The sequence below is a fragment of the Rhinolophus ferrumequinum genome, chromosome 5, assembly GCF_004115265.2.
Source record: "Rhinolophus ferrumequinum isolate MPI-CBG mRhiFer1 chromosome 5, mRhiFer1_v1.p, whole genome shotgun sequence".
Classification (NCBI taxonomy): Eukaryota; Metazoa; Chordata; class Mammalia; order Chiroptera; family Rhinolophidae; genus Rhinolophus; species Rhinolophus ferrumequinum.
In genome coordinates this window covers 4258432-4271664 of record NC_046288.1, presented here as the reverse complement: position 1 = coordinate 4271664, position 13233 = coordinate 4258432, and the positions used below count along the sequence as shown (strand labels likewise).

At 38.0% G+C, this 13233-nt stretch overlaps 1 protein-coding gene across 2 annotated transcripts in view; it reads left to right on the top strand.

Moving 5' to 3' along the window:
• The window catches only part of NRP1 (neuropilin 1), a 137522-nt gene that overhangs the window by 68065 nt on the left and 56224 nt on the right, over positions 1 to 13233 (top strand). For both annotated transcript variants that reach the window (XM_033105713.1, XM_033105712.1), the window contains exons 6-7: positions 833 to 988; positions 3002 to 3168. In XM_033105713.1, the coding sequence (XP_032961604.1) occupies positions 833 to 988; positions 3002 to 3168 (323 nt within the window). The remainder of the gene's footprint in view (positions 1 to 832; positions 989 to 3001; positions 3169 to 13233) is intronic.

Here is a 13233-nt window from a genome sequence, read left to right as displayed (position 1 = left end):
TGCCTCAGGTGCTATTTTTTTTTCCCTGGGTGCACAAACGGCTGCTCTGGGTCACCTCTTGGCCATTGGAAACCAGTGCAATGCAGTCACCTCTCTTCGGTTTGGGAGAAAAAAAACTGGGACAGAAGTCAGAAAGATGTATTTTCCTTTCATTTTGATTACAACTTGCTATTATGCATAAATTATTGGTATCTATAGATTTCTAAATTTTTAAACTATTACAATTATTAATTCGTCTTCAGATTAAGCCCTGAGTAGGACATGACCCATTGCCCATTATCCTAGTCAGTGATGTTTGTCACAATAGGGCTCCAGGACTAAAGGATGGAACGAGGAAGGAAATCAGGTTACACAGTGCTGCATCAGACCCTTGATACTGCCCTGGTTCCAGACAAATCCCCAGGATCTCCTGCTAGGGTGGGTAAGTGAGGACAGGCAACTCCAAGAGACCTCACTGACCAGCCTAGCTGGAGTCGTTCAGCGCTGGACAGTGTGTGCAGTCTGGTCCTGGAGATTAACGCCAAAATGGCGCTTGACAGCCCAAATCTCATTCTTTGCAATTGAAGTAAATATTTAGATTCTGTTCCTGAAAACAATCCTGCTCCCTAGGGAATGTGGTTATGTCTCTTATTGCCCTTCTGAGACCACTTGGAAATCCTCTCCACAAACCTGATCCAATATGTTCACTGCAAAGCAATGAACCAGGGTAGACTTGCTTTGGGTAGGAAATCACTTCTGGGTTCCGCTGGGACCCGTGTTTGCAAATGGTTATTCTTGCATCTGCTGTAGAAGAAAAGGCATTTTAATGTTCTCTGCATTTTTCTCTTTCCAGTTGGCCCTCACATTGGGCGTTACTGCGGACAGAAAACACCAGGTCGAATTCGTTCCTCATCCGGCATTCTATCCATGGTTTTTTATACTGACAGTGCCATAGCAAAAGAAGGCTTTTCAGCAAACTACAGTGTCCTGCAGAGCAGCGTCTCAGAAGGTCAGTGTTTATTGTCTTGCAAAGCTCCGTGGTAAATACTCCTTGTTATTCTTCCTCACACACCTGTGGCCACATGAAACACTAAAGAAATGGTTTTTGAGTTGGAGTGCCAAGTGTTTGTTTTTCTCTTTTAAATGGATTTTACAAATATCAATAGAAAGAACTATCTGGTCTGCTTTCTTAGTAAAACTGTGGATAAAAAGGCTACTTGTGAGCCTCTGAAATTATGGAAGAAAGCGGGAAATGGAAGAAAAAGTGCCTAGAAACAATGAAATATGCCAGGCCACCTACCTGGCATCCTCAAATGTGTATTGGGCTGAGATTCATGAAAGGACGGGCACCAGTCACATCAATCACGGATGAGAAGAAAAAAATCTGTGGTAGTTCACTTTCAGGGACAGTGCCTGGTAGTTTGGTTTGTGAAGAACCTGGTGGAAGCCATCTTGTTTTTCTTTCTTATGTGAAAGAAAGTGAATATTCGAGTAAAAGAAGCATGTTTTAATTTGTTATACTTTGCATTAAAAAAAGAGAATATGTTTCTATATCCTATTACAATACTCAACTAATTCAGCCCTTCCTCAAAGTTTATGTGGTCTCCAGCTCTTTTAAGGAAGGGCCCAAGGGGAAAAAAAATGAAAAAAAAAAATGAATAAACTATGTGTTTCATCTAGCTGCTAGGTTGTAAAGTAACATAAGGAGAAGATGGGGTGTTTAGAGACCTGTTCTACACATAGGTTCCTTATCTTTTCTACTAGATCTTACTGGCAACAAAAAATGTCAATTAAGTTTCAATAACGTATTTGTACTTATTTGATTAATTCATGTATTTTTGTGCCTATAAATATTTGTTATATTACAAGTAACAAACCTAACATTAGAAGTAGGAAACAAGTGAATGAAAACCTTTTATGCCATAAAACCTTACCTATTATCATAGGAAATTCAGAAAATGTAAAATTTTGGTTAGTTGAGATTTTTTTCACTTTACTACTTTGGACTCACATTTTCCTAAAATTGATTGATTTCCCAATATCATATTTGATATCAATTTCATATTTCATTGTTTCACTGAATATATGAGACCTAATGGAATACATGGTCATCATCGTGAGAATTATTTTTTTATACTGTAAAACTGTGGTCTTTGGGACCAGATGCTATTGCAGTTTACCCTGATGGATACTTTTGGGTTTTAATAAATTAATGATGCTAATAACAATGACCAGGCCAGGGGCAGCAGAGCATGAGAACAAAGGGCGTCAGGGAGAGGTGGCGTGGGTACCAATTGCAAGGAATCTGAAAGACAGAGAGTTAAGTTCTAGTGTCCACTGAATATGGATTATCAATGGACATAGAGTCTTTTTCACTTTCAGTAGATATTGGAGGAATGTATTCAATAGAAAAATTTTATCAAAACACAATTTTTGGTGTGTACTCATATGACATATCTATATACATTCAACTTTGAAAATAAATCAGAATTTTTATTACTTCTTAATAAATTTCTAATAGTATTTCTGTCAACCTAGGTTCAGTTGGGAAAATAATTAATCACTATGATATCTTCACAGCCTTGCTTTTAAAAATTATTGCCATGAACCTAAGTGTTCATCGATAGATGGATGAAAAAGAAAATGTGATACATATATACAATGGAATATTACTCAGCCATAAAAAAGAATGAAATCTTACCGTATGTGACAAATGGGTGGACCTGGAGAGTATTGTGCTGAGTGGAGTCAGTCAGACAGAGAAAGACAAATACCATATCACTTCACTTATATGTGGAATCTAAAAAACAAATGAACAAACAAAACAGAAACAAAAGTTATTGCCATGAAAATGCATGTATCAGTGCCACATTCCAATAACTCCCTTGCTGTCATCTTTTGTAAAACAGTGTGTGAACGAAAAAAAAAATGACCATTTTAGTCTGCCAGATTGAAAAAAGAAATATGCATCTTGGGTTTCCTATGTTTTGATGATTTGGGGCCACTTTTTTTTCCCCTTCAGATTTCAAATGTATGGAAGCTCTGGGCATGGAATCAGGAGAGATTCATTCTGACCAAATCACAGCTTCTTCCCAGTATAGCACTAACTGGTCTTCAGAACGCTCCCGCCTGAATTACCCTGAGAATGGGTGGACTCCTGGAGAAGATTCCTACAGAGAGTGGATACAGGTATGTAGCGTAAGACCTGGCACATTTAGGGTTGAAGAACATTTTGGTTATCTACAAAGGTTGTTGAAAAAAAGCAGTGCCATGCCAAATGCTTTCAGATGAGATAAGAAGGACAATGGATACCAAGTATAATCACTTTGTAGAATCATCATGTCACAATGGTACACCGTTAGAGAAAAGCCGGCCCGGATGACATCCCTGAAAATCCATTTATCTTCTCAGATACTTATATACTACTCTTCACAGAATTTGAGCACAGATGTCTCACTTTGGTAACACTGAAAGATCTGATTTTTCCCAACTGCACATTTTTTATTGATACACTTCCTACTTCAACAGATGTTTACTTCCTTGATGAAATATATTAGCCTTATCTGTAGACTTGCACGAAATAAGTGTTTCCAAGTACACGTATAGTTTTGCTTGTTTGTTTGTTTGTTTGTTCAGGTGGAAGAAGGGAAGAAAAGGATTGAGGTTTACTTTTCCATATAGGTCAATATAGCACATGCCCAGGACGTGGTTTATTTGAGGGCACTCGTCTCTGTGGATTACTTATACACATATATGTATGAAATGTACATGTTTGTATTCTTCTTAGTAAAATTGTTTCTGCTTTCTTCACTTTGCTCTGAACTTCCCTTCTCTGTCATAACCCTTACATTCCCCCCAGACCCTCCTCTCCCCAGCTGTACCCACCACCCCTTGCTCATCTTTGGACTTATTCCTAACACCACTCCCAATCCTAAACTTGCCCAACCTTGATGTCTGGATACTCCCACCCAAGGCCTGATGCTCGAATTCTTGACTTTTTCACCCATTGTGAAATACATATGTGGCTGAGTGGGTTAAATTGTCAGCAAATTATACAAAGTGATTTGCTGAAGGATCCAGGCTTCCTTTTCAAGAGAGTAGGCAGAGACCATCTTACATTTATTGCTAGATATATAAAAATGACTAATTCCCAGAGAGAGTTTCTAAGCAAGAAAAAAACCAGGATGATTAATCCCCTACTTTCCACATCTATTGCTGTTTCAGTCTTTTGAGCACAAATACCAGATTTTGTTTTACTTTGGAAAGGTCAATATTAGTTTAACATACACTTAAAATGAAATGGCCTATTACAGGAGACTGAACTCATGCTAACCTCTAAGTAAGTGAGAAATGTATAGAGGGTGAGAAAAGATGAGACTTTTACCTTGGGACTGCTGAATTCAGCTCTAGATTAAGTCAGAAATGAAATGAATTTGCCTATGTCAAAATAGCTCCTTCCACATCTCCAAACCAACAAGCAGTTCTGTGTGATTGACAGACATGCCTCTAGAGGAAAGCTTACATTTTGCAGTCCTAAGCGTGTTTGCATGGTAATGTAGTCCTATTCTTGGTAATGTGGAGAGGCGCTCAGTAATTTAGGGACAGTGGTCTTGCAAGAGGTCCGAAACTGCAACTGTAGCAATTCTTCTGTGAAAGGCAATTCTATTTTAGTAGAAAGATGGAGACAAAAATGGACTCTCACAAAGCATTTGTCAACAGGACAGGATTTACATCGTTCTCAGGAGTTAGGCACAGTTTGAGATTGCCCCAGAAGAAAAAAATCTCAAATGTTCCAACTCTTCCCATCAAAACATGGTCAAGAGAAGCAAAGTAACCAAAACAAGAAGGGATTTTTTTCCTTGCCCATGCTACCTTCCATCTCTGGTGGTCTGGGGATCTGCTCCACATCTTCTCACACCAGGAGCCACACAGAGAGTGGCTATCATCTGACACATTGCCTGTCACCAAGGCAGAGGGAGAAAGGGTGGCAGAGCATATGGTTCTGGGGTTCCCTAGGAAAGAGCACTTCCACTCACATTTTATTGCCAAAGCACATCCCACAACTACACTAAGCATCCGAGTGGCAGCAATTCGACATGTGCTAGAGGGCAGAGAGCTAGAAATAGTTGGTGAATTGCATGAATGACAATTGTACCATTCATTGAATAGTTACCATTTAGTGAGAGCTGACTATGCAACCTGACCTCTGCTAAGTACTTGACATACTTTTATTTAATTCTCACAGCAATCCTGTGAACACAGTACAATTATCCTCATTTTAAAAATGAGGACACTGAGGTTCGGAGAGATTAGTGACCGGCCTTGGAAGCAAGGTCTATGGGACTCCAACACGGGCTTCTTTACACTTTAGTATGCTTCATCTTTATCATTCATTGCCATCCCTATAAATTCAGGTGTATCTGGTGAAGCATCACTCACCTCCCTTTATCCTTTTCCTCCTGCTGAGAAGGCTCACACCAAGATGAGTTGGGTACTTACTGCTTCGAACCCTAAAATGCAGGGCCCTTGCTCCTGCATCCTTCTAGAACGTAAATGCCAGAGAACCTTAGCGTCAGTTCACCTTGAGATAAAATCATCTTTTTCTCCTTCGGGAGCTCGTGGGCTCATTTACATGCTTGTTTTGTCTGTGTACATGGTGAGAGCACCTAACATCTACCTATCACCTCATTACGAGTAATTTCATGTGTTTCCACCTTTTCTGAAACTACTTAGAAGTGGTTAGCTCCTTGTTTTCATTGGATAGACACTTTATACATTAACCAATAAGTACAGCATAATTGGACTGAGGGCAAGAGGGCCATACCTCCAATCACAGGGACGTTAGCTCATGTACATTTCTGTTTCTATGCACATCAGTATGCAGATGGCATTTGTTTTCTTTTTCAGCTTTTTCACATTTTGCATCAAATACACCCCACAAACATGTTGCTGTAGCAACAAGGACAAACAGTTGCATGTGTTAAGGCAATATTGTAAGCTGACTTTCCTTCAAGACAGGAACAGTCTTCGGTTCCCATTGTTTTCTCTAGGAAATTACTGAGTGACATAAAAAAACAATGCACCATTAACCGTCGATATGAACATCCAGATTGGTGCTTCCTGTGAGATCTATAGTCTGCCAGAAAGCTTAAAAACAAGAGGTAGTTTAGTGAGAAGGAACACGAAGGGAAGTCCCAACTTGGAGGTCTGCACATGGTCATATCCTGTTCAAAAGGCCACTTCATATCCTGAGCAGCTAAAATCTCTTAATTGTCAATGGCAGAGTTAATTACACCATGAAGTTTGCCCATTTTTTTTTCCAGAGTATTCCATTCTGTTCTGTGTCCTAGAGCTGCTTATCTTATTATTAACTTAATCTTTTCTTGCTTTTGTTTCTGGTTAAGCAATCAAGGATTCAAAGTAGAGGCTCAGGAGATCAGCGGTGCTATAAAAAAATATTAATTTTCAAGAACATCATTAGAGCCCAAAGACATTAACCTCATTGAAACTGAGTTTCTTTTCCTATAAAATTAAGGTAATATCACCTTCGCCATTCAGGTTGTAGCAGTCTATGATACTGTGACTCTCAGAGAAACGCAGTCTCAGTTTTTTCTTTTCATCTCTGCAAACTAAGTGCACAGCAAACGTGTCTGTTCAGGAGACATGTTCTCATAGATCCTAAGTGCAGCCATTCACACACAAAGCAGAATTTAATTCGTTAATTATTTCAATGTTTTATTAATGATAGTGTTCACCACACTGTAAACAGATTTATCCTTCTAGCTTTAATTAAAGCTCTTGGGAGTGCTTTCCTCAAAACAACTGTGACTTTTCCCTGATTAAAATGCCAGGAGACAAGAAGGGAAAAAAAAGGCAAGAGACATAATGCCTGGATGGGCTATGAGCTTTGTTAATCCAAAGAAATAAAAATGGCACTAGGGACTAATCGATCACCACACCCTCCAGTGACTTTAGACGTAGAATTACTTGACAAACCTATTCAAGCTGCACTTGATGCTTCTACAAATTTGGGGGCAGTGTATTTTGTGGGGAAAAACAACTGGTACTAGATTATTTATGCCTTCAGTTATTCCAGAAGAGCAGAAAGCAGTTGGCTTCTAAACCACATCCTGCTTGGTTTGGTAAATCAGCCCCGTCATGGATTAATCACACTGAGGGGTCCCTCCAAGATGACACTCTGTAGCTATAAGAATCCATCAGCAAGCCACTGAAGCAAAAGTGCCATCTCTCTCCACCACATTTCCTGGTGCAGATGTTCCTTCTGAGGGATGGGGAGAAGAAAAGTTCCGGATGAAAGGAGCTAGGGCTAACCTTGTGAGGAAGTGTGTGTCATGTTTTCCTTTTGCCTTATATGTATTTCTCTTGGATAATAGTCCACATTATCTAACTGAAGTAATTTTGAAAGCAGACACCAGTAACAAAAGGCCTTAGTGTGTTCAGGAAGTGGGCTGACCTGAATCAAAACAATCCACAACAGCACATACACACACACTCAGTCCTGTTCACTCACCATAGTGTCAAAGAAGGTAGGTGCTCTCACTAAAGTTCAACATGTGGAACTGGTCAAATCCAAGACGCCTTTAGGTTGCTTGGCGGATTTTCCAATTAACTGTAAAGCATGTTCCGACAACAAAACCTTATTTTTAGAGCACTTTTTCTTTTTAAAAGCACCTTTTCATACACATCCCTTTTTGGTCTTAGAACGTAAGTTAAATAGACCAGAGATTTCTATTTGCATCTTCAAGTGAGAAAACTGATGCTCAGAGTGATTAAGTGGTTCACAGAATCCCAACTTGAGGAAAAGATGCAACTTGTGGGAAAAAGCCGTCTTACACAATTAAAGTGGACATCCTTTCACAGACGTGGGAAGGGCGTCAGTAGGCACTGAGAAATCTGGATGGCAGACAGCAGCTGGTGAATTACCACCTCCGGTCAGTCTGACACAGGCCCAGGGTGCAACTGGCATTAGGCCATTCGAATTGTAAGGTTTTTTTTTTACCTCATGCTCTATCATGTGAGATACTCTCTAAGCTGTACAGATACTCTCATGCAAACTATACGGAGAAAAGCGACAAAGCCTGGTGAGGTCTTCAAGCCTCTTGGATCACAGAGAAGACTGTAATTCAAATAGCCAGGTTCTTAGCCCCCAACCCCAGGGTCTTTCCATTAGTCCACGCGGTTTTTTGAGGTTGTCTACCCACAGGCTCTCCCAACATTCATCTGGGCTGTGAGTTGCTGCTACCAACAACTTGCAAAGTGGCTCTGTCATGATTCAGAAATTGAATTGTCAGTTACAACTTGCTGAGAATGGAGACAAAAGATCATTTAAAGGCATAGATTTGATTTCAGGAACAAAGAAGGGGCTACCTGGATGTCCTTTAAGAGCCAAATGGAATGAAATAATGCATGAATTCTTGGAAATACTCCCTCTGATACACAGTGTTACATGTTTTTAGCAAATTTTAGGGGGGAGAACTGAGTGCTGCTTATCCAATTAGAAGAATTTGTTATTTGAAATCTTTGTTTTTATCTTTAAAGTGATTTGCTTCCTAAAATTGGAAGAAGAAACTGACGTCATTTATCTTAAAGCTTTAGAATGTCGTTTAACAAGTTACATATATACTTTTCTTTCCTTCTAAACTTTCCGGATAAATCTTTTGTTCTCTTATATTAATGTATTGAGTGTGGAACAGGTACCTCCTATGAAATGGTTTTCGACTTTTCATACAATTGGTAGTTTCTAGCAGTTGTATAATCTATAAAGCTGTATTGAAAATTGGTTCCACCTGCTAAATTGACTAATCCAGAACATATATTGAGCCATATTATCCTGATTGTAAACTCTCCTTATAAACCAGACACTGTAGTGTGTGTATTATCTCACTCAAGCATTAGTAAATTGCTGAAAATGCAATTTAAAAAAATGATGCTTTTAAATGTGTAACTAGAGAACTGACAAAAATAGCTCACTGGGTTACCCAAATGTGGAATGATGCCTGTAAAATATAATGTTGGCAAATTTAGGAAAAATACAGCTGTTCAGTTGAATGTTTATTTCCCAGGTGTGCTCTGTGTGTGTGTGTGTGTGTGTGTGTGTGTGTGTGTGTGTGCGCATGCTCATTACAACTAATACTAACATGTTGTTTTAGCTAAAACATTGATCTGGAAGGGAGATGATGTGCTTTAAGAAAAGTTGCCCAAGGTGGACCTTTGGTCATCTTACTTTGATTCTGCATTGACTTCTACTTCCTGCATAATGTAAATGCTTTGCATCCTACCCTTCTCACATCATAGGTTATCATTCCATGACTAGCTTTCCACTCAGGAAGTCTATGTTCCAAACGTTACTATCTTTTGGGGAAATTTTCCTCATGCTTTCTCTGGTACCTTGGTTTTTCATATTATAGGAAGTCATTCAAAGGAAATCTATATAGGAAATGTATATAGGGACAGATTAAACTAAGAGTTTTTTTTTCTTTTAAGGAGGACGTGCTTTGGGGAAAACAGAATGTGCATGTGCTATAACTATTTAGACAATTTTAACTGATTGTTTTCTCATGTAGAGAATACCAAGATGATTTTAACCATTTTGATCAAGTTGACCACTTAATTCAGTTTTAAAAATCGGTCAAATGATTTTACTAATTAGTATTCCATGTCAACACATCTTAAAGAAAATGTATGATATTTAAAGAAACCATTTAGATTTTTATGATAAAGCATCACTGGAAATACAATATTGAAAGAACCACAACTGTTTAGGTAGAATTGTACTTAAAAATAAATTAATTTTTATAGAATGCATATTCCAGTTTGCTTACAGTTTTGATTTCTTGATGTTTTATGCCAGTGTCTATTTGGAGCCAACATTCATAGTTATATTCTAGAGAATTTTTTTTTCTTTCTAGGATATCTCTAAATGTAAGACTAAAAGCAGATATAAACATCATTTTTGTCTAAATTCCTTATTTTCATATGTCCAGAGATTAAATGATATGCAAGATCATATAGTGAGTTAATGACAGAACCTAGACTAATAGCTTAGTGTCCTTTCCCCCACTTCTTCGCTGCTATTGAATTGCAACAAGATGTGGAAATTCATTTAGATCATTTTTTAAGATGGTGCCCTGAAGACTGAGCTAGCACATTTAAACCCCAGCATACTTCTACTTAGTTGCTGATTGGTAAATGATGTCTACTAAATTGCATAGTCACTGAAGAATATTTAACTTAAACAAATGATTGGACTATGTCTACAGTAGGGTTTTTCAGCCTTGACAATATTAACATTTTAGAGTAATTATTTGTTGGGCGGCTGTCTTATGCATTGTAAGATGTCTAGCAGTATCCCTGGCCTACACCCTCTAGAAGCCAGTAAAACACACACACACACACACACACACACTCCTCCATCATGATAACCAAAGATGTCTCCAGACATTGCCAAATATCTATATCCTATTGGGGTTAAAATCACCCCCAAATGAAAACCAGGGGTGTAAAAGATACCCCAAATCCTAATCAAGTCATTTTTTAAGTATTCAGATTGGTCATCATTTTGTAAGAAAAAGTCGTTGGTGTTTGGGTGGTTTTTGTCCTTTTCAACCACTTATCATAGATATTATTTGAACAGAACTGTACTTCTTTTGTTTGCCAAAAATACAGATGCATCTGTTTACCTTATGCAGGAAAATAGCCTCATAAACCTGCTCCATTATTTATCTTAAGGTTCGCTATTTTTAGCTTTTAAAAGTGAACTGTTTTTAGCTACATAAATACATGTGTTATTTTAGAATAGCATGATTGCATGATTGCTGGGGTCTCAAAATGCGCTGATAAGGATGGGATTAAGAAAAGGAAACACAAGGACAAAATTGCAAGTCACGTTGACAGGATTTAGGAAAAATAAGACTGAAATGACTTCTCCACACCTGGACATTGTGTGGCACTGACCCCTGCCTAGTTCAGTCTTCTTGCAGTATGCAAATCAAAGGTGTTTTTTATTTTTAACTTCAAATATAATCAAGAGTAAGGAACTGTGTTTGAAAAGCCTGTCTATTCCTTATTAACTTATCTTTTCATGGGAAAAATACTATTAAGTTTCCAATTCTGTAACCTAAACAACAACACATTAAGAGCTATCAATTACCAACCAGTTTCATATCTGTGGACCAATAAGAAGGCAAGGTTGAAGGTTTCACATCTGTTTTGGGTGAAAGGCTATTCCTGTCTGTGGTATTTAAAATTTAAAGAACTTCTGTTATTATACAATTGGGAATCCTCAGGGAGCAAAATGTTAATGAAATCCATAACATGCACAGATTTTATGATAGCAGTTTTAAGAAATTCCTTTGGTGGGGTTTGTTGATTTCTGTCCCGGCGGTAATAACTGTACCTCTACAGAGTGCGTTAATGTATACATTTAGGAGCAATAGCTATGTTTATGCAGCGTGTAATGTAACACACAAACTCCTAAGCTTTAAATAACTTTCATATCATAATTTGAAAGGCCCAGAGCAAAAACTGTGTTCTACACAATTGGCAGAACCTGCAGTTTGAAACTTTTCTAGCACATCCACAGCAACATTCTCCAAAGGTGAAAAAGGTACAGCCTGGAAATTCCAAAGCCAGGATGTGCATAGGTATTCCGTACCCTCTTACATTTCTCGTTTAATGCACTATTTGAAAGCTCCACGGCAAAATGGCGACTTTTATCCACACCAATATAGCAATGTTGGATGCTGACCTAACACACACACACACACATTTTCTTTCTCCACTTCACCACCCAGTCTTCAAATTTCATTCAATTCTCTGTTCAAATAAAGGGAAGTCGATTAAATAAAAAAAATGCTCTATAAATCCCAATAGTAATAAAATGCATTACACTTTTATATTTCCAACTATTGAACAAAGTAAGCACTTGAGACTAATTGTACATGTTATGACTCAGAATAGTCACATATGTATTTGTGCAAGTGACTTGTGCATTTTTTTCAACTCTCTTTGCCTCGAGGGGTTAAAAATGTATTTATGGCATTCTTCAAATTGCCTTTCTTCAGAAGAATGAAGTTTGAATTTCACCAAAGTTTTATTTTCCTTACAATTCTAATGCTTACAGCTTCTAAGTATATTTTCTGGATTTAGCAGAAAAATAAATCAGCTCCTTCATTCTGTTAACAAGCCTGAGAGGGCTATCGATAGAATTCTTCATGGGATGGGTGATTGTCCCAGACAGCTTCGGAAATCCTTTCAAGCATTTAAGATTCTGTAATTCTATTAAAAATAAATTTATTAGCTGATACCTTTGCGTAAGAGAAAATATAAACATAAGGGGCGTAACTAGAATTCATTCTAAATACTACTGATAATCAAGTGAGGCAGCACATAGCAAAAAAAAAAAAAATTAAAAATATTTTCTTTCCTTAGATCAAGTAATTTTTTAGGTTGGCCTCATCATGAGGTTTATCTAAGGATTTCACATAGAAACTTCACTAGTGGGGCCTGTTTTCCTTGGTTCCTTTGTGCCAGTGCACAGGGAAGTGTAGCCCAGGAAGGGAGATAAGATGAAGCCTAGATGGCTCATCTTTTGAATGTCTCTCCAATCCTTGAAGGAAGTATCTGTAAGGCACGGGCTTACCCACCATGACAGACTGTTCACACCTTCGGGTCCTGCCAACATCTGCTCTTTTTTTCTTTCCTTAAGAAGACAAATACCATGTTTAATTCTGAGCATGTTATAGACCATAATACTAAGCCGGAGAAGTAAAGGAGAAAAAGCAGCCCCAGGGATCCAGCTATAGGAGGGAAAGCATCACAATTGTCTTCCACTTCTAAGACTTGGCATTTACTTGGGACTAAAGCTGATACAGCTACGTAGAGCCCATCTCAGAAGAGAGAGAAAGACCAAGATCCAGGTAGAGGTACAAGCTAATGGCTATACATGTCCAAGAATTTTGACAGAGCCTTCAGCTTGAGGATTTGGAAATGAAATGTACACTTTCCAATGGGATATACTCATGATAAAGAAAAAAAGTTAGCAAATCATGTAAAATACTAAAGAAAATGTTTGTGATATTTCAAGAAGTTTACAGAGCTCATGGAGAAAAAAGAAAAGAACTTTTTCTAAAGTTTCCAATCTTAACAAATGAAGACATAACATGCAGAATTTTATTGGCCTAATTTTTTAAACATTACTTTAAAAATCCAGACTAATCATTGCTACTCTCAATC